Raw genomic sequence first — 22,733 nt, 5'->3', positions numbered from 1 at the left:
TCTGGATGTTTTATTTTATGATTGTATCGTCTTTATTCATGGTACATGTACGTGTACAAGTACAGGTATGTATTGCCATCAGGCAAATTCCTTCAGAATGACAACACTAGTTTTTTCCCACTGTTTTACAAGGTTACAAAGGAAGCCAGTTTAAAGTACTGGTATGTCTGCTCAGTCACCAGGCTTTCCTTGAAATGAAATCACAGATAAAGACAGACACAGCCATCAACATTACACTGGGGAGCTTTTTTATAATGAGATTTAATGACTACTTGTATCTCAGAATATCTCTGGAAAGAATCCCTTGGCTTTGTCAAATTTCTTGTTTGTGCTTGAAAACATCTTGACATCCAAATGGACAAACAAAGTCATGTGCTCTTCCTTTACAGCATACACGCATATTTTGTACTGTAAAGAATCTGATGTAAATAATGCTTCACAGTCCCAAAAATAAACAAAAGAAATCACAACATCTCTTATCTAATTTGTACAGTTTTAGATGAAAACTGCAGGTACAGTACTTAAAATTGATAATCATTGTTAACAAATATTCAGAATGTAAGGTTTTTGCAGTACAGCAACAAATTCTTTGAAGTAGGACAGTCTCAGTTTAGCTATGTTTAGTATTGAAAATCATAACTTCTCCATATCTGAATGAGAAAAAGTTTTCCTTGAAATATGAAAACTTGCTAACAGATAAAATACCAGAAGGTTTACTGTTTCCTCTAGCCCACATTCCCTTGCTCTTTTGCTTGAGATTCCTAGCATAGCTTTGGAATCAAACTCCACTACTTTTGATAGCTATTTGCTATGTAAGGTAGGCAAGGCCTGGTTAATTACCCAATTACAGTGACCTATTAAGAGAAACCGTGAATGTCTCCCTGCACTGCTTAAATAGATCAAAGGTTGGTCAAACGTAGATCCGCTGTGAGCCAAAGCCTGACATAGTGATTTACTCAATACAAGCTGTGTACTGATTTGGTAATTTCACCTCAATAGCTAAATTACAGATGGCAATAAATAAAGCCATTAAAAAGTAACTCCCAATGTACATAGAGAGACCACAGGGTACACAGGCTTGTTGTTTATTTGTGTCTGTCTGTTTGTTTGTTTGTGTGTATGTTTGTGTTTGTTTATTTGTTATTTTTAATAAAATAACAGCGAAAAGCTGTTTTGTTAATATTTGTCAATAAAGAGCAGTTTATTTGTTTGTTTATTTATTTATGTGTTTGTTTGTTTGTTTGTTGATACGTATTTCCGATGGTTAGGGTTAGGGTTAGGCTTAAGTTAGGGTTAGGGTTAGGCTTAGGGTTAGGGTAAGGCTAGCTGTGGAAACGCAGCTATCTGTTGGCGGGGTAGCGGGGATCGCTATACGGGTCAAAGGTCAACCCCGCCGTGGCGGGGTTGACCTTTGACCCGTATAGCGATCCCCGCTACCCCGCCAACAGATAGAGCTGCGTTCTCACAGCTAGGGTAAGGCTTAAGTTAGGGTTAGGGTTAGGGTTAGGCTTATTCACTCCCTCTATATACTCAGACAAGGGGAGCAAGTGGGATTCCAACATCTGTATTTTCAAGTCAAGAAAAACACACCAAATAAATGCCGGACAATTGAAATATTGGGTTTGTGGCAGCATCATGTCCTGTACTTACCACATCTATCCTTTAATTCGATGGAAAGGGCAAAAATCGGCGATATTTAGCATCTTTCTCCTTTGATTCGCACAGTTTGTACGGCAAAACGTAAGTGTCACACTTTGGCGGGTTAGTACGTCAGTGAAATTCAAATCGGACCAATCAGGCAGCTTGTTAGACTCACAGCAGTATACGCGAACGCCAGTTCTCAAGCGACTATACCACAGCAAGATGCAGTCGTGCCTGTGACTAATACGGTGTTCGCAGATATCGAGAATGCAACAAAAAAGTCGTTGATTCACTGTTCATGACAACGGATCATACTTTAAAATAATAAAGTAACCATTAAAACATGTAAAAACAATGGGAAACTCGAGTTCCCTTGACAGCAACGTAAGGAAAATGACACGTTTTTCCAGTACTTTCTTGATTCTTTGACCCTGCTCACCCCGTCGCCTAAATAGAATAGTCTCCACACAACGTCTGCCATGGTTTATTTTCATTGACGGCCACGATGTCTGTTTTCATGTGAACATGCAGTTGCTTTTGTTTGAAGCAATTATCCTTTCATTTGTCAAGCTTTTTTCCCTGGTGACTATTACAATCACTGCTATGTTGTTGTTTTCACAAGATGTATACGGTTTGATACAGGAATATTGAGTTGCCTTTCCGTGTAGGCAATATGCATGCCATGCCAGTTCACATACACTCAGATCAGCAGCATACATGTACATGACGTCTTTGTTTCAAGTTTGGGTTTTTTTTCGACGCTGAAATTTTACCAAAATGTCACTTCTGTATTCAGAGATTGTGTAATCAATACCTTTGGATAAAGTTGATTTGGAAAGCGATAGACACATCCAGAGGAGTTGAAAAAATCGTGCATAAAATTAAGCGACCGTGGCAGAAAAAAATGGGATGTTCGAGCCCCTCCACAGTTTTTACCACCGTTCAGTGTTGCCGAACCGGGGGCTTATAGTATACTCGGACGAGTACAGTATTGTTCGTAGTTGGAAGGTTACTGCCCGTAGTTTACTTTCGATAGCTAGAAAACTATTAGAATTGAACCAATACCAAGAACAACTTTTCCAGCCGCGGAAATTCAACCGTGGCGTGCCGACGGTCTCTCTGTATTTGTTTACTTCCGGGTTTACGCTCATGTTTTTTTTTTAGGCCCGTATATCTCACGAACTGATTGGAAATGAGTGCGTTTCGCACAGATGTATAGTTGAAGTACTCTAGTGGAACCTTCTTCTCATAAGACCAAAGTGAATGTTGCGGCATACAAAGTTGTCAACGATTCGTAAAGGGAAAATGAACATGGCAAAATGCGCCAAAGTAAAATCATCCTGGTTCGAGCCCCACAACGGTAACGTCTCCAGTTCGGGCCAAGGCAGGGCTAACAAGCTATCTGATTGGTCCGATTTGAATTTCACTGACGTACTAACCCGCCAAAGTGTGACACTTACGTTTTGCCGTACAAACTGTACGAATCAAAGGAGAAAGATGCTAAATATCGCCGATTTTTGCCCTTTCCATCGAATTAAAGGATAGGTGTGGTAAGTACAGGACATGATGCTGCCACAAACCCAATATTTCAATTGTCCGGCATTATTTGGTGTGTTTTTCTTGACTTGAAAATACAGATGTTGGAATCCCACTTGCTCCCCTTGTCTGAGTATATAGAGGGAGTGAATAAGCCTAACCCTAACCCTAACCCTAACTTAAGCCTTACCCTAACCCTAAGCCTAACCCTAACCCTAACTTAAGCCTAACCCTAACCCTAACCATCGGAAATACGTATCAACAAACAAACAAACAAACACATAAATAAATAAACAAACAAATAAACTGCTCTTTATTGACAAATATTAACAAAACAGCTTTTCGCTGTTATTTTATTAAAAATAACAAATAAACAAACACAAACATACACACACACAAACAAACAGACACAAATAAACAACAAGCCTGTGTACCCTGTGGAGAGACAGGAAATTGACAGATCATTAAATCACGCATGCTATACATGTAGCATCAATACGCCCACAAACTCACTTTCTTGTGCTCACAATAATCACGTCATCAAATTGAATATCTATAATACTATATGACATCGCATTGCAAATATTTTTTCACATGAAATAATGAAACTCACATAAATATCACCGTGGCAATTGACAATGTATTGCACTGCATGATAAAATGTGATTCAATTTACATTGTGGATTTCTGCAAGTATCCTTGATAATGTCAGGTGACTCACTTACAGCAGAGAAGTAAAACAAATAACCAATTCATCACCCCCTCTACCTTCATTACTCAGTCTACTCTCCACCCTTTGTTTGAAAAATCAACCAGCATCTTTTCAAATTTGAATATGTGAATTGCTGTGTTGTCAAAATGTAAATTTTTCTTTCAAACTAGTAGACTGTTGTACAAATGTTAATACTGTCACAGCTGTAAATGCATGTTAATATAGTCATAAGCTGGAAGAAATGAAACAATGGATTATAAAACTGTATTCATACAATAGTAATTAGGCTAGACTACGTATATAAATTGCGCAGATTGACATGCAAGTTTATTGGGACACTGCAATGTGTTGTTCTGCTGTTTTATGCATTTTTTATATTTTGTTCATTTTAGCAGAGTGAGAAAGAAAGACTTGCGCATTCCAAGCTGAAATATGGCAAGTTCATCGTGGGTGATCCGTTTAGTGCCCTTCAACGTGACACTGATTCAGCTACAGTTGATGGAGGAACCAAGAATGCTGCGGTGCCATACAATCCTATAACCCACCTTGAAACGCTAATTGCACAACACAAGAAGGAACAAGATAAAATGCAACAGCAGCTGAAAGAGCTTGAGGCAAGCCATGCCAAGGTAAAATAGAGGGCCATCCTAGTGCTTGATATTTAGTCACTGTGATGTACGTTAGACATTCTTTCTGAACACATCCAGAGACTTGATGTCAGGATAGTCATACATCACAAAAGGTGATGAGAGCACTGTGGCCATTGGAATACTATGCATGAATCACATGATGCAATTTTGCAATGCTAGCTTCATGCTTGACTGTACTACAATGCAGTGGTATCATATGGGTGTACATGTCTATTTTAATCATTGAATATACTTCACTTCCAGCACATTACAACCATAATGAGAAACCCATTTTTGCAATATAAAGGTGTACTATCAAAGCATCAATGTGTTTTTCTCCAAACAGAGTGTGGCTATATCACATACTGGATTTTTAAAGTGCAACACAGTGAATAACCTGTATGAAATGCATTGTGGGAAATTCACTGTGCATAAGTGAATATTACAAGAGTTTCAATGGATCAAGTTCCAAATTGTAGTAATCCAAGTAGAACTGTATGATGATGGAGGTAGTGTGAATTTATTTGGAGAGATTATGTGATATCTCTGTTCAAAACTGATCAGCAGAATGGTTCTATATCATTTGCCAAGATGTATCTATTGATTAGACCAAGCAGGCAGGGCTTATCATTAGTCTGACGCTTTTTGAAAGTCCATTTTCCCAGCAGGTTGTGTAGACTATTGGACTTTGAACAGATTGAAATAGTGTTACGATATACAGTGTTTTCATCTCAATTTTCATACTTCATAGGATGTATTTTAGTGAGAGGTTTACTTTGAAATCAAGATCCAAACCATGAAGCCCTGTAAAGAATTTCACGCTGGTATCTCAAATTGCAAAGACACAACGCAACTTTGTTAGAAGGCTTAATATGTTTAGAATTTTTGGGCCAAAGGTCATGCCTTTTGTGTGCATGGACTCAGAAAGCAGTTTGTTTCAAATCCAAAATAGTAAATTTTACAAGTTGTTTTACAGACAAACTTTTACTTGCCAAACTTTGTGAAAACTGAAAAGTATAAACTCATACATAATACAATTATTGTGTTATTGAGCTTCAAGAGCAAAAAGAAATGTTATGTTCAGAAATTCTTACTGAGTAGTTCTACTAATTATCAGCTAATCAAATTAAAGCTAGACCAAACTACAAGTCCTTTGACTAATGGGATCTATTACACTACTTGCCAGATTTGAACTTATAAATCACTTTTATTCTGATGATGGGAGAATTTAACATGATGGGAGAATTTAACAAATAGCTGCTTATGAAATATTGCTACAAAGGTTATATTCTGTTGCGAAGTTGCAAGACTTCAATAATGAAGCTGCGATCATACATGTACTTGTTGTTTGTTAAAGTTTCATATTCTCTCTCTCAGATGTTAAGGAACAAACACATAATGTGGAAGAAAAAGGCTTTTAGGATTTGTAGATTCAGGCAATATAATGCTTTATGATTTGGTCTTTTCCATAGTGAGAAATACTTCTAACATTTTTGTAAAAATCCACAGGTTGTGAAAGAACTTGAGGAGGAAAAACAGAAACATGCACAGGATACGGCCCAGGGGGATGATGTAACTTACATGCTGGAAAAGGAACGGGAACGGTTGATACAACAGGTAACAGGAACTAGGATAAACATATCAAGTTAAGATTGATCTGAACAGTTTCATGACCTAGCAAAAAAATTACATCAATAGTTCACCTGACTGTTTTAGTACTTCTTAAAATCAAATCAAAATAAAAAGTCATAACTAAAATAGTCAACAAAAGTAGTCAAACAAAAAAATGACTGGATATTCCTTATATATGCATATTAATTTTACTGATTGAAGTGTTTAGGTAAAACAAGCAGTGAAAATATTTTGTGGTGACTCATTAACCTGCATTACATCTCATAGGACATCATTACAATGAGTTTCACAACAAGTGTCTGTACATGTAGTTTCATTGTACGGTCAGCTGTTATTATTTTGAACCCAGAAATAAAGATTGGTAGTAAGTGTTGTTATCATATACTTAGATTCACGTGCCTGTATAAAGCTATAGGGAAAAGCACCTTCACATCCGTGCGTTTTTTTACTTATCATGCCCAGGCCTGGTGCTCAAATTTGGATGAATGCGTCAAATTCCAGACCTACTTTTGTGTTCAGAGTGTTTGACTGTAAACAACAGTGCATGAGATTCAGAACTTGTAGTCAGGCACACTGCGTCCAAATATGGGCAATCGTGTTCATTTCTGAACTACCTCCAGTGTACGCGTTCTGGTCACTACATACATTGCTATCCGCAAATGTTCCATTCGTACACAAAGCCAGCGCGAGATAAGGAAAACGTCTGCTCGCTCAGATCATAGTGGCGACAGTGTAGCCACGCCAGTGGCATCAGTTGATATTTCTAAATTCTACTGAAACCCAGTGTATACTGAGCGCATGCATGTTCAGTGTAAATTATAATAATTTACATCACACTTTTGTCCTTACTTACTCGTTGATTTCAGCCTGGATATTTATTGGTCAGGTATGTTGCTTTGCGTGTTCCAGAATTCTACAGACACAAATGGCAATGAATGTTTGATATTGCACTCATTTTAATTTCCGAAATAATGCTATAATGCTGAATATTGTCATGATCCACAAGACCTGTGTAACTGATGCCTCAGCTTGATCCAAAACGCCTACTGACCCGTCGGCTTGATCCACAAGACCTGTGAAACTGACTCCTCAAGTGATACAAAACTGACAAACATACATTCCAAAGGAAAAAACGTAAAGTTACTACAAGATTAGTCCTCATTAATTTTCATTGACTTGAAAAAAATTACATATTACAACCACTGGAGTCAGACTGATGCAAAGAAATTGCCAAGACTTCCTAAACTGACTCCAAAAGAGTTCCAAAATCCACAAAAGATACATAAAGCACATGGTACAATAACAGACATTGTTCTACGTCATTGTAGTATTCCCTATTATTATACATCTACCATCGAGAACAATAGAATTTTGCATGCACTAAAAAAAGCCGTACAGAACGGCCATTCCGTAACCGGCCGTACCGTTTCAAGGCGCCCCATCCCCTGGCCCTGCAGCTGTATCTGCACGTTCTCTGTTGAACGGTTTCAAGGGACTCATTGGATGATTGCCAGAACATGTCTCGTGCACTCTCTGTATGTACGTGTGTTGTGCACACACACTATCCAGAACTTGCAGAAGCGCGTCCGAGATAGCGTTCCAAACTTGCGCTATAAATTGGAAGAAAATTTGTTGCTTGCATTGCACTAAAACGGTCATTACTCTGACAATTTGATGCCCCAGTCACGAATGTAAGATGTATAATAATAAGGTTATTACGAAAATACCGCAAAGGATGCACTTGGACATTGGCGCAGTGCATCGCCCTCCGCTTCACATCGGGCGATACGCTGCGCCAATGTCCTCGTGCATCCTTTGCGGTATTTTCGTAATTACCTCATAATCTCAACGTAATCTATCGTTGATGGCAGTTGACTATTTTATGTATGGTTTGCTTCGTAGGTTGAATTTGAAAAAGCCCAACAGAAGAAACTTGAAAAGGACACCAAGAGAACACAAACACTGTTGAAAGAAGAAAGAGCTAAACACCAACAGTTTGCAGTACTATTGGTAAAAGAAAGGAAACGTCTTGCCTCCAAACTCATAGAGGAACGCCAAAAAACCAGAGAGCTAACACGGCAACTGGAAGAAGAAAGATCCAAAATACAAAGTATGGCTGAAGGATTGAAACAAGAGAGCAAGAAGTCTTTGAAAATGGAAGCTGAGATGGAAAAACAGTTGTCTGACTTTGATACAGAAAAGGAACAAATGAAAGCCAAAGTCCACAGAGAGGAGAACAGGACTAAAGAGTTGCGAAAGGAAATTGCAAATTTAAAACGACAGATTTTTGAACTTGAGGGCCAGCTGAAGGAGAGTGGGCTGAAAGTGCGAGGTCATGATGACAAGAAAAGCAATGTTAGCAGTGCAAGCATGATATCTAGTATCAAAGATGCTGTATCCAAACACAGTACAAGTAAGCATGATGCAAAACAACACAGCTCCGATGACGGACAACCAAGGGGTCTCAGTCCATCGGAGCTGGGCTTCACAAATGTCGCACCAGCACCCTCACGGACACCTCATTCTTCTTACACACCAAAAAGATCAGGTAGTCCTTACAACATACGGACTGTGGAAGATGACTCTGGTAAAGTAGAGGTGAAGTTTACTCCAAAAGCCTTGGCTGGTAAGACTGGTATTCCTGTTAAACAGGAGAGTAATTTGCCAAATGCGACCTCGGGTGGCACTGCTGGGAGCAGTAGCTCACGGTTGAATTCCACTTCACCGTCTTTCACAAACTCTGGTAAGAAAAGTCCCATCAATTCCAGGGGAACGCCGCCCCCAGTGCCACCTAACAAACCCATTTTGAAGAAAGATGCTAACAAAAATCCCCCTCCCTCAGCTGCACGTGGAGACTCTCTCGTAGAGACACGCAAACAATTTTATGCTACTAAATTCAGTAGCGATGGTACCATGGACAATCGATCAATGGTTAATGCCAATGCGAATGTTAGTGACACTGAGATGTCCAATCAGAGCCCAGCTTCTAGCCCAGACAGCACATCTTCAGGGAGTTCAACGTCAAGTGTGGTGCTGAATCCAAACCGAACGACAACTAATCAAGTGAGAGACTCACCATGGAGGAGGGGTCAGCATGATGTTCCGACCTCAGCAGCTGCCACCGCCTCTGACAATGAGAACCGAAACAATCCCAATACAGCAGACATTGAACAGTTGCTGGTTACTATGACAACAGGTAAAATACAGAAAACCACCATGGCATAGGGCTGTGTAGTATTTTTAAATGATTTCACTGTTTTGAAGAGTAATCTGGTACTCTAAATCCTGACCAAAAACAACTGTAGAAAGATAGTCTAGGCCTCATAAAGTTCCAGTGCTTTACTTCTAATTATCCTTGAAATTTGTTGAAATATTGTGCAATTGCAATGCCAAACTGTAAGTAAGGGAAAAATAATTTCTAACTTTCCCCTTGGAGAACCTTAATTTCTTTAATAGGCGTTCACAAGAGACTGTGGTTAATGTCTTGAAATGCAAATGGACAATCAACCAAACAAGTTGGCCCAACAGTTTTAAATATTTGCAAATTTAAAATTTTTGATTAGTTATTCTTGTTGTAACCCATTCTTCTTCATCTGAGAATGAAAGAACACATTTGTTTCAAATGTAGGAAATTCACAGTGAATCTTAGTGATCATCAAAACAAGGAGAATCCATTTAAAGATATTTCATCACCTTATTTTTAGGACTTTTTATGCTGCGTAATTTAAACGTCAGTTACAGTCATTGAAACTGGTAGAGTAGATCTAACTTGATTCTGAAGGCTGATTTTTATCACCTTACGGCTTCTTCATATTAATAGGTTGCCACAAACAAGAATTGTGAGACAAAAATATTCTGTTTTTCAAAACATAAAATTTTCCTTCAAAATGGTCCTAAAGGCTTTTATTTCTGGAAAGTGACTTCTTGAGCCTCTGCTTCTTATCGTGAGAACTACCAGTGCACAGGTAGATTTCATTTTCAAGCAATAGGCAGCTGGGGTTGACAAGTGTCAGTCCTTCAGACAAGATATATAGTCAGTCATCAAATCAGTCGATTAAATCAACAATGTTACCGTGTGGATGAGGGTTTTGAGTGTGTGTGTGTATAGTGAGTGTGTCCATGAGGTTATGTGTGTGCATGTGTGAGTGTGCTGAATAATGTGAACAGGAAATATCCAATTTCCAACCATGGTGCTTGCTCTTCTTTGAAACTTAAACTCTTCAGCAGGGATTATGTTGTCAAGTAAGTGAGAAAGTAATGTATATGTGTATGTATATGTAGATGGTTGTTTGTCTTCCTTGTCTGATGTGAAAATATGCTTCACCAGTGTACTTTGTCTGGAAAGTTATGATGATGGGTAAATTGTAGGGTTTGAACCAAGGTAGGAGAGACGTCAGTCATGATCATAGTGTGTTTAATTCAAACTGGTTCACCCACTTCAAGAAGACCACAGTAGGGAAACGGACCTTCAAACTTAAAATTTGATTTGTAAACCTGCATACAATTGCATATAACAAATAATTTATTGTCGTAAAATTTTTCCCATCATGAGCTAGTTTTAAAATGACCATGCATTCAAACCTAGCCAGTACAGTATAATTTGGGAGTTACCATATTTAGAAAACACATCAAGTAAAAATGGTGTAAGCAAATTTCCATATCATAATGCCAAACTTCGTACACCGTAAGCAAATGAGATAAACCCTATCAGTTTGGTAACACATTTATATTTAATCACAGACAATTTCCTTTCACACCATGAGAATAAGCAATCAGTTTTTCGGTAAACTTTTGTGATTAATTGTAGATTAACCAGCAGTATTCTCTACAAATTTATGATTGTCTAATTTTAAATATGAAGAGTCATTACATCAATTCATATTTTCTGTCCACGTAATACACTATCCATCACATCCAGAAATCTTTCATAAGAAAACTGCAAAGACAATTCCCATTATTTAAAATCAGAAATGAAAACATGGCTAATTTGCCTATATTGCCAAGCAAAAGCAACTGTTAATTTTTGATTATATGATGTCGTGGTTAACTGAGCTAAAAGGTTTCATACTCGGTTTGTATGTTGATTTCATCCATGACCTGTTGCAGTGTTTCACATAGACAAGGTTTCAGGAGATTGAGAGATTTACTTCCACAGTTTGAAGTATGCTGGTGGTATTTATGACCAGCAGGGAATTCACAAGGCAGCTGTTCTATCTCCTCATCTTCAGTAACTTATATCATAATTAGAAAACAATACCAACAACACATTCATCAGATGTGCTGGTGTCAGTTATCTCAACAGAGTAATAGTATAGTATTTCAAGCAGTGTAATATTTTTGTGACTCTCTGCAGACACACCCTGGTATAAAATAGCCCAGTTATTCTGTTCCTTGACTCTCTGCCCTTTCTTCAAACTCTACAGCCATAGTTCACTCGTATGACAAACTTCAATGTTTGTTCTGTGTTGTAATCGTGACTTATGTCTTTAGTGTACTATCAAAACGTCTGTTAAAATGGTTGCTGTTAGATTTTAATGATTCATTTCGTAAAATTGTTGGTCTTTTTTTTGATACAAAAACTTTTAGCAGTGTCATAAACAAGTAATCCATTCTATCATTGTTGTTTAGTAGATAGACTTAGCAAGGTTAAATTTTTTTCACATTGTCAACTATTTTGACCCATCGGGTACACATACTTTGCTAGTAGTTTGACAGTTACATATCTCATTATGTTATTTTGCCTGGCAGTATTTAGCAGAAATAGCTTACAATATGGTCAGAACCATCTGTGTGTTAGCAGAATGGCTTAGTGTAATTTTTAACAGAAAAAAGAAGGTAACTTACCAAAGTTGCAGACTTGATATATCGACAAATGTTGTATGTAAAATCTTCATTACAACATATCAGATAAAAACCTGTCACCTTCAGAGATTTTCTTTCAGACAACACCTTTTACGTTCTGGAGCCCCAAATGAAGATTGCTTTGAATTTATAGTATTTGATGTTAGAATGCTGCCATTGTCGACAGATAATTTTATACGAGAAGTAAAGGAATTAGAGTTTAAAACTTAAAATAATTTACTTACAGACAAATATTTAAATGATTTCCCAATCACTACCTCATGTGTGTATTCTGATTGGCCATCTTATGGTCATGTGACTTGTCAGTGAGAGAGTTGACTAGTTTAAACATTTCTACTTTTGTTGGATGCCATACTGTCATGTGATTATTATGTAAAAAACACAATTATTCACATAAATCATCAGAGATTGAAAAGACAGAGAACAGCTTCTTGTTGGCATGGCTAACATCACTATTCAGTGCTTGCAAGATTTTTGACATTCATTTAATTGACGAGACTTACAAAATGTTTTTCTCGCTCTCTCCGGTTGTCATGTTTGACATGAGACTCATATTTTAACCAGACTAATATGTAAATGCATTTTGCCATGTATTGTATCAGCACTAACATTGTTTATTGCATTGCAATTAAAATGCAACATTTTGTCACCCAGAAACATTGTGTCATGTCCTCTTATTTATCCTTTCCATTGCCATCTTATAGTTCCCCTATGTGCACTGTAGAATATTTCTCATCAATACCATTATACATACAAGACTAATTTCCAATTCCCTGGGAAAAATCTTGCCTGAGTACAAATCATGTGCTTCCATACACAAGGATAAACACGTTTTCATTTGCATGCATTGTTCTTTCTAAAATATGTCTTTTGTCTTCACTTGACACAACAACAGAACTTTACTGTGTTTACTGTGTATGGAGACTATCAACCTGTCTTTCATGGACACATTGTGTCAAATCTACAGCCATACATATCCAGTAAAATGTAGCCATGCCATTCAAAATCTCTGAGGATTATGTATGGCATAATGCCAATAATGCCATACATATCCAGTAAAATATAGTCAATCATATACATATCAGGTAAAATGTCGCCAGCCACACATGTGTTGTAACACAGACAGCCATTCACATCAGGTTAAATAGCCAGCCATACTTGTCAAGTAAAATATATATCTTGTTCACATTGGCAACCCAACTGAAATTTGGGCCGACGCAAATTAATTGTCCTTTTGGGATTAAATTTGGTCCGTGTCCACACTTACCGGTACCAGAATTAGGGCCGACGTAACTTTACCTTCCTTTGTGACCTCTGACCTGTCAAAGTTCAAAATGGCGCATTTGAATATGGCACGCTGTTTCTACTGTTCATGATTTTCCTGTGTTTTTACGCACAAGAAGGGCAAATATGACTACCACTCACCCTTTTAATCATCGGAGAGATCTTCACCATTTATTGGATGAGCATATGGTATATATAAGACCGCGGTGGAGAAATAACCAGTGCGCGGCATTTTGACATGCCTCTCTAGTCTATTATGTGCACTGCGGAATCGAATGACATGGTTTCGTTTGCGGAACAAAGGTTGGTGGGAAGTTCAGCGTACATGGGATGATATTAAAATGTAAAGACTGGATTGAAAACTTTCGATAGGTGTAAACTTTAGTTTCAAACGTCGTTTGTTTTGTGCGAATAGTGTGACTAGTTCAACTTCGATCCATAGCGGAGGCCTGGTCAACTGGGACCAGGGCCGACGTAACGTGTCCACACTGGCGATTTGCGTCGGACCAAATTTTGCGTCGGCCCTGAGTCGGCCCTGAACCCCCCCTTCTAACCGGGACCAACTGAGTCGGCCCAGGGCCGACTCAGCGTGTCCACATTGGTTTTTTACGTCGGCCCCGGCCCTGGTCGGGACCTGGGCCGACGCAAAGTCGTCAGTCTGAACGTACTTATAAAATAGGTAGCCAGACATATATGGTACAATGTAGACAGCCATATATATCAGGTAAAATGTAGCCAGCCATACATTATCAGGTCAAATGTAGCCAGCCATACATTATCAGGTCAAATGTAGCCAGCCATACATATATGGTATAATGTAGACAACCATATTTATGAGGTAAAATGTAGCCACCATATCAGGTAAAATGTAGCCAGCAAATACACAAAGTACTGCAGATTTCCCATAATTCATTATGATTTACATCATCAGAGATTCCACTGTGAAGTCTATCATGTCTTCCATGTGTAGACAAATTCATAGACTAGTTGTAAAAATTCTGAAAACCTACTTTTAAGGACACCATTCTTCTCAATTCTCGTTTTAAATGATTTGGAAAATTATGCATGATTGAGAGAGGATATTGCATTTTTGTAAAATTTTCATCTGATCGTGTCTTCAGCCATACAGAATAATGTGATGGAAAGTAGGGAGACTTGTTGCACCTGTTTTATGAAATAAAAGGATACTGATTTTTTCCAATGGAAATGACAAAAGAAATTTGCATGCTAAGTTTTCTTAGAGAATGACCTCTTCAGTTCATCATAACTTGCTGCCCAAAGAGCAAGGCACTTGTTGTACCTACAGAATGTGACTTTTATGGTTGTTTAATGATTATTTGGAAACATTCACTGAAATATCTAAAAGTACTTTTACTAGATGCTATGTAATAATTATTCTGTGCTTCTATGAAGAACTGAAAAAGTTAAAAGTAACCTTCAATGATACAAATCAAAGAGAATTGTGGGTAATTTATTGTACTGTGATACACATGTGGTACAATGTTGACAGCTATACATATCAGGTACATGTACCATCACACCTTTCAAAGCCAATGATTGACATGGTGAGGTTCCCAATAACATATTTTAACCATGTCCATGATAAAATATTGAACTCGTTTGTCAGAAGCAAATCCAGAGTGCCTTTCTTTATATTCATGCAAAATTCACTGTCGTCAGATTGCCCGTTGCAAATACCGCTGTCATATTGCTCATGGACGAAAGCAAAGCTCACACTGAGAGATGCATGATTTATAAGCCATTTCAGTGTCGACTTTGTTTGGCAAAAGGTCAGTAATCAGTACTCAGTACACACATACATCTTTGTATCACCACCTGTCAATCTTTTTCAAGCAAAGCCTGCATAGAATATGAATAGTTACAAAATACTTTGAGACAGATTAAAGTACTGAGCAGCCATTTATCTTGTGCATACACCTTTTAAAGTAGCTACATGGTATGCTATGATTGGTTACACATTATCTGGTCTCTGATAAGCCTTGCACACACTTTGAATATCAAGACTCCAATTATCAATGGGACAGCCATGCTGTCAGCTGGAGCATATCAAAAGAACCGTCTTTCACATCATTATTCATGCACCGATCCATCTGAGATCATTATCAGGGTTTCAAATGGATTGCATATCATAGTGCCTGGCATGTCTACGCCAAAACACAGTATGGAGTCTCGATGAAGCAGATATCAACACTCACTTCTACTTGTCTGTAATGGTCTCTCTTCCATCATTATCTCACACATCTCTTGTCTTGTTTCTCATTCTTTGGTCTGTTCTGTTCAAATTATACACTAATTCTGTCAAGGTAATTGGGGTTCTAGATTTCCATCCATTCACATCGTATTTTCTCTTTTTAATATCAAATAGAAAAATTCAACTGTTAGAGACTTAACCAATTTCTGGACCTCACATACACTTGTACTTTCCCTTCACTTCCAAAAAGCATGGATTATGTATCCTCTGTATTCTATATCTACCTGGTATCTCCATTTAAACAACATCAGAAAGCAGTAAAACTTAAGTGTTATGTGCTAGTCATACCAAATAGTGACTAAAGGTGTTACTGACTACGCATATCTTGCAAGGTTCTCTTGATAATTCAAATTTTCATTTCATTGTTTAATTTACATTACAATTAGCTTTAGTACAACTTACAAATGATAAATCTGCCTTTTATTACTACAAAATCAAAATCAAGTAATTTTTGAATACTGAATCCTGTTTTCAAAATGTGTTAAAGTGTACCATATCCAAAATTTACAGTGTAATATTGTAGAATATCATCTTCATTATATAATTTCTCTCAAGAGGGGACTTGTGGTGTCAGTTCTGTATTCTCAGAATGCATTTCCATGTACCAATGTTACAGTAATCACACTGAAGTACTATCGACCAGCAAGATCATACCATCATTATCTAGATTGGTGTTTGTAAATCCAAATTTATGAAAATACCTGGCATTTTATTCTGCCCATTGCATTTTTACATGTAACACTATCAGTTTACAGTGTCTGTAGTTACAGAAGTGAACTCAAAGTGCGGAAGTTTTCAAAATGAACCTGAGCATTTTTACATCGAAAAATTTGTAAACTCATCAAATTGGAAGAATAGTTGTAGATAGAAGTGATTTCCAAAAAAGTCACTGATAAATATAATCATCCCTTAATGTTATCATTCACCTGTCAATCACTTTTTAAATATATCACTCAACCTTGTAAGTTATCATACAATATACTTATACATTTTCCGATAATCATATGGTATGTTGATCTATACATTTGATATCATCTCTTTCTCCTTGTTATCATAACATCATTTCTCCCAATGAACTATTATTGCTAAAAAAAAATTTCTTACATTTAGTATAAATCAATTTTTTTATCCATCATCCATCCATGGTGTCTACTGAATGCCCAATGATTTGCCCTTTGACCCTGCTAGCCTCCAGTCCTCCAGTGGTCCATTCCTCAATCCACAAGACCAGAGAACTCTTGTTGATTATAGGTACTTCACAGGACCCTAAAGCCAAAGACATCAGTGGTAGCAATGCAGCCATGCCACCAGTGTATGCAGCTGCTGCCAGTGGCAACACTGATGTTTTGAAGAAACTTCTAGTGGAAGAAAATCAAGATCCCAATGTCAGCATTAGTGATGGAATCACTCCTCTCCATGCTGCGGCTGAGAGTGGATATCATGGTACAGTGGAATTTCCATCAATTTATATATTGTAAATTTGATACACTTTATATTAAATGATACATTTCTGTATTTGTTTATTTATTAACACCATTTATAGAGGTACACTTGTTTCCATGGTAACTATTCTGTACATTTTGTACTATTCCTCAAAGATAGATATAGTAAAAGTCTATGTCAAAGTCTAGGTCAGCTATGAGTTACAAGAAATTCTATGACAGCCAGAGATCACATCATGAATTTCAAACCCAGCAATACAATTCGTCACCATTACAAGTCTTTCTTGTTTTAAAAGTAGTTATACTGCGTTCAATTAAAAAGTGAAAAATCCTCAAAACTTTATATTTATCATTGTGCAAATTTGCCTTACATTTTTAAATATTTAAAGAGAAAAGTTGCAGTTCTTTTGGATAATTGAGAGAGTAAGAAATACTTTCTTTCAACCAAACATAAACCCAAATAATGTGTGTTCATGATTTGATTAATTTCAAGAACGTACTTGCTTAAAAAAGTGTTTTGTTCGCTTTAGTATCCATAATAACATCATTAACATACAGTAATTTCTAGTAGGCACCACAAATTATGTTATCGCCGCCTTTTTCTGTTCTGTCTCAAAGTGGGGCTGGAGATTGTTATCCGGACTTTACTTTCAGCTTGTTTCAAGATGCTAATCAAGATGACTTAGCTGAGAAATGATACAGAATTTATGAAAACAATGTCTATCTAGAGATCTGCTGACTGTTCTGTAAGATAGTTTGTACAATTTTCTGATAAGCCTGTATCATCATGTTTCAACTCTCTACAAAAGGATCATTTTTAGCTACTATAGACTATAGTCTATAGAAGCTATTAGGATGGGTATCCGTCCGGCGTCCGTCGTCAGTCTGTATGTATGTATGTATGTATGTATGTATGTATGTACGGTATGTATGTCCGTTTGTGAGGCGTCCGTCCACTCAAATATCTTGAGAACCGCAGTACTTACTGATTTGATATTTGTTGTGTAGATGAAAAATATGATTTTGAGAAACTTTTCTTTTTAATTTTTTGATATTGTTGAAAATAGGCAAATTAATGCCAAAAAAGGTGTTTTTTGGTAAAAATCTTCTTCTTCATAACCGCTGGTCAGACAGCTTTGTTATTTGGTATACAGGTCCCTGGGGATAACCCAACTTAGATTTGTTCAAATTGTGATGAAATATGCAAATGTGTATTTTTAAGGAATTTTTTTGTCATTTTTGGTCAAAGTTTGACTTACATTGTATGTAATTCTTGTACTGTATAAACCCTATCAATTCACCCAGAAAAAAATAATTAATATGATTTTAAATAATTGAATTAATTAGGAAATCATCAAAGCCAAAATAATTTTAGTGTGGAATTATCAGAAAGTTCAACTTTTTTTGACAGTTCATAGTGAATTGAGGATTAAAACATGTAAAGGCAACTTTCCTGAATCCCAACTTTGATATATTCTGAACCACCATTTATGTTATCTAAAAGAAATTGCTCATAATAGTTTGTCATGATAGGGTGGTCAAATAAATAGAGATAGAGAAAGTTCTAATTTCCATTTATGGTTGACTTGGTAAGGATAAAATAAGATTACTTTTTGAGGAAAAAATAGAGTGGTCAATTAAAAGAGTGGTCCAAGTGATAGGGTTTTTATGGTAAAGCTGGGCTGTAAGATTCCTCATGTGCTATTTATAGCAATTATGCAATCTGTGTAAACAGTGCAATGAAAGTGTAACATGATTCCTTATAATGCTTTTGATGACCTTGAACTTCTTAAGTTTCAAACATTTGTCTCTTCAGTGTGCTTTCTCTGAGTAGGTACAGTCTCAACTTATTCAACAGAACTTACTTACAATGTTAATTTGAAAGTTAAAATGTGCTTGGTTATACTGATATTAAAAGATAACCAGCTCAAGATTCCTTATAACCTGACAGATATGCTGTTTTTTTATGACGTAAATCTTGATTTAAGCAAGTCTTGTTTCCTTTAATTAGAATGTAATTAACTCTCGTTTATTTGCTATTATAGACTAATATAGTCTGATGAAATATGCAAATCTGTATTTTTACGGAATTTTTTTCCATTTTTGGTCAGGCCATCCTGAAATGAGCTATCGAAGATATCCACCTTCTTCATCAATACATGTGTCACAAAAGGTTATTCTCTACATAACACAGCAGAGCTCTGTCAACTGTTGAGTCGCTTGTTTTTTCAAACCGCTGGTCAGACAGCTTTAATATTTGGTTTACATGTCCCTAGGATGACCTTAGTGAGATAATTTCATACAGTCAGGAAATACTTAATTTTGTATCCATGTCTATAGTAGCTTCAGGGACTTTGGCCCTATGTTTACAAACAGATGTGTTCAATAATTGATTTATTACGTCTGTCATCAAAATGACAGAAGTTAACAATCTAATGGACTTTAATTTATCACTCTATTCAACATCAATTAACTTTTTTCACAAAATGTCATACGGTGAAGTTCCCTTATCATACAGCGTTGATCAGCTTTTATATAATGAGGCAATGCAAGTAATTATGTCTGACTTGTCAGAACATAATTGAACAACACAGGAAAATTTGCATAATATCGTAAGACATCCATGACTGCATGAGCAAGAATTTGTATTATATTTTGTGAAATGCTTGAAATTGCATCAGCAGTTTTTTTTGACACATAGAGAGAATATCAGGGAATGACAGGGTTTTATCTCTTTACCATCAGATGTTGGAACAGTTTGATTATTTCAGCATGATTTAGGAACTTGTTTACAGGAAAATTGGAGTGAAAGGGTTATTTGAGTGACAGAAATGTGAAAAATATCATCTTGTACCGTGGTCAACGTTACATATTACTGTGCTGATTTTGATATCAGAATTTCTACAGTATCAAGTTCTATGAGCAATGGTGCATTTTAAATTATTGTCAAAAACAGTTATAATTCTGTTCTTTACAGACTGTGTGGAAGTGCTGCTAAAACAGAAAGCGGATGCAAATGCTACCAGACAGGGAAACTTCACCCCATTACATGCTGCAGCTGGAGAGGGTCATCATGGGTAAGTGAATAAGACAAACTGTGCCTAAGGTAATCAGGTAATCATTTATTGTAAGTTTAATGAGAGCTATATCCTAAACATGGAGAGTTCCACATTTGGTTTTAGCGCTCATGGACAAGATGATATATAAACATAAACTGTAAACTGTTGTACATGATGTCATTGACAGTCAAATTAGTGTAAAATCTGAAAAAACAAAAACTTGAAATCGTAATTTCTATACTTTGAATTTCTTAACCCAATACAAAATTTCATCACGTAAATGTAACTTTTAGTCGGACCTTTGAACTTTGCACAGCTGAGACAGCAGATGACTACTATTAAGTAATATAGTTTAGATTGAGCTGTCGTGAATCATATACTAATTTCTGATGTATCATTCTTCACAAAACATTCTATGTACAGCAAATGCAATAGCTCAGATGATATTTTAAGTGTCTAAAATCAGGCTTTTTTTGCACTGAATTCGTTCAATGATAGTAACCAGTATATCATTTTGCAATGAATTTAGAAAGATTAGCTGCAGCTGGACTGACACTTTCTTCAGATCAACTTCTTGGCTAAATTTGTCTATTAACTCAATTACAAGTCAGGTTTACTACATCAGAATTGGCGTATTGACAAAACATTGTTTTTTCCTTCCTGATAGGAGTGTCAAGTGTCTACTAGAGTACGGTGCAGATGCTAGTAAAGCTGACAAGTCTGGCTGGCAGCCATTACACTGGGCAGTGTTCAATGGTCACAGTAAATGTGCAAAGTACCTGATTGATTACGGTGCCTCCAGGGCTGCTACCACAAAGGTTAGACAATCCAAACATCAGCATCATTAGTATTATTGTTAAACACCAACTTCTTCCAATGCCTTCCAGATCTGAATTTTTTATACTTCTCTATTATAGCTCTAGCAACTCATTAACTGTCAACCATGTGGAGCGTGCCAAATTGGTCATCTTATTTTGAATCTGTCAGCTTGCAACTTCTTACTATGCTTGGACATGTGATTTTTTCAAGCCCCTACAAGCTCAGGCTTTCTTTCTAAAACTTTCCATTGTACATGAAATATCAAGATTTAATCTGCTGAGTGTGAAATAATTTACATTTGATAAATTTTGAGCAATGCCATATTTCAAACCAAGGTTGTCGGTAATGTGGCAATGTTGGACTGGTCAACAGGCACTGAATTGTAGTTTGTAGATTATATTGCAACTTATTTTTACAAAATCATTTTTCCTTTGTAACTAGGATGGATGGACACCATTACACAGCGCAGTGCAGGCTGGACACGCTCACTGCCTTGGCATTTTGTTGAATCACAAACCAAAGACTCACCACAAAGACAAAAAACCTCCCGAGATCAATGAGATGGTGGACAAATTGTCCCCTGACTTGGACAAAATACTGAGCGAATCAGAGGAGTCATTAGAGATTCAAGATGACCAATCAAAGGAGTGTCTAGTGTCAGCTGATTTACTGAACACTGCTGACAAAGATGGATGGACCGTTGCTCACTTTGCAGCATCAAAGGGATTCAAGGTTTGCTACCAGTTGGGTTTTAAACTTTGAAGTTTACATCACTATTTCAAAATAGAACGAAAACTTCTTAAAATGAAAGAGTGTGCTATTCATTAAGTTTGCATCATTTACATTTCAACACTGAAATTTAACATTGTATGCTGCTTAAAGTAAAGACTACAGTACAGTGTATTAACTACCAGATTCAATTTTATAACTTTCAAGAACGTTGTAATAATTTAGTTGAATTTTTATACGTCTATACCATTAAGAAAAATAGACTTTTGCTCTAAAATGGCTGTATGGAATGTCTGTTCCGTAACATTTACAGTTGCTAGACACCCCACCCCAGGCAGTGTGACAGTATCTGCACATTGTCTGTTGAACAGTTTCAAGGGACCCATTGGAAGTATGTCAGACTATGTCTCACACTCTGTACGTGTAGTGCACAGACATCCAAGATAACATTCCACACTACATTTGTGCTGTAAATGTGAAGAAAAATTATTATTACATTGAACAAAAACGGTCAATTGATGCCCCAGTCACCAGTGTAAGATGTATAAAGATAAGCTTATCTTGAAAGTACAGTGAAGGATGTACTTAGACATTGGCGTTGGGCAATATGCAGTGCCATTGTCCTTGTGCATCCTTAACTTTGCGGTTTTTTGCAATAACCTCATAATTTTCCGGCATCACCACAAGTTGTGAAAAGTGGTCAAGTAAAAGTTCTTCTTCACACAAATTATGTAAAATATTGCATCATTGAAACAATAATGTCACAGTTTGTACCAATTACCCTTTTCTAGTTTTGATAGAAAATAAACAATACATAGACAGTAAACAAAGACTTCCAGGTCTAAATTTGCATTGTTTTTCGACTCACTGACAGACATCATGAAAACTGTCATGAAATGATGTCACCATCAATCAAATAAATTATCTTTCTGATCGGTCTATCAATGTAGGAGTGTCTGGAGATGCTTTGTAACCAAAATAATCTGAATATAAAGAAGACAGACAAGCAAGATCGCAAAGCCTATGATGTTGCCACCGAATCCTGCAAAGAACTGCTTGATAATTTAGGTTAGTTTTGTGTAAATGATGTTTCAGTTGTTTTCATAGTCTTCCACC

The 22,733-nt window shown here is 36.7% G+C and overlaps 1 protein-coding gene across 3 annotated transcripts in view; it reads left to right on the top strand.

The window, feature by feature from the left end:
* Positions 1-22,733, top strand: part of LOC139135796 (cortactin-binding protein 2-like) — a 62,953-nt gene that overhangs the window by 23,564 nt on the left and 16,656 nt on the right. For 2 of the 3 annotated variants that reach the window (XM_070703499.1, XM_070703498.1), the window contains exons 3-10: positions 4,282-4,518; positions 6,028-6,135; positions 8,053-9,346; positions 16,820-17,011; positions 19,988-20,087; positions 20,737-20,887; positions 21,330-21,620; positions 22,568-22,685. In XM_070703499.1, coding sequence (XP_070559600.1) covers positions 4,282-4,518; positions 6,028-6,135; positions 8,053-9,346; positions 16,820-17,011; positions 19,988-20,087; positions 20,737-20,887; positions 21,330-21,620; positions 22,568-22,685 — 2,491 coding nt within the window. The remainder of the gene's footprint in view (positions 1-4,281; positions 4,519-6,027; positions 6,136-8,052; positions 9,347-16,819; positions 17,012-19,987; positions 20,088-20,736; positions 20,888-21,329; positions 21,621-22,567; positions 22,686-22,733) is intronic. The other variant, XM_070703500.1, reaches the window with a different exon arrangement.

The sequence above is a fragment of the Ptychodera flava genome, chromosome 6 (genome assembly GCF_041260155.1).
Source record: "Ptychodera flava strain L36383 chromosome 6, AS_Pfla_20210202, whole genome shotgun sequence".
Taxonomy (NCBI): Eukaryota; Metazoa; Hemichordata; class Enteropneusta; family Ptychoderidae; genus Ptychodera; species Ptychodera flava.
The sequence above is the reverse complement of the archived record's forward strand: the minus strand, read 5'-3'. Positions and strand labels throughout refer to the sequence as shown.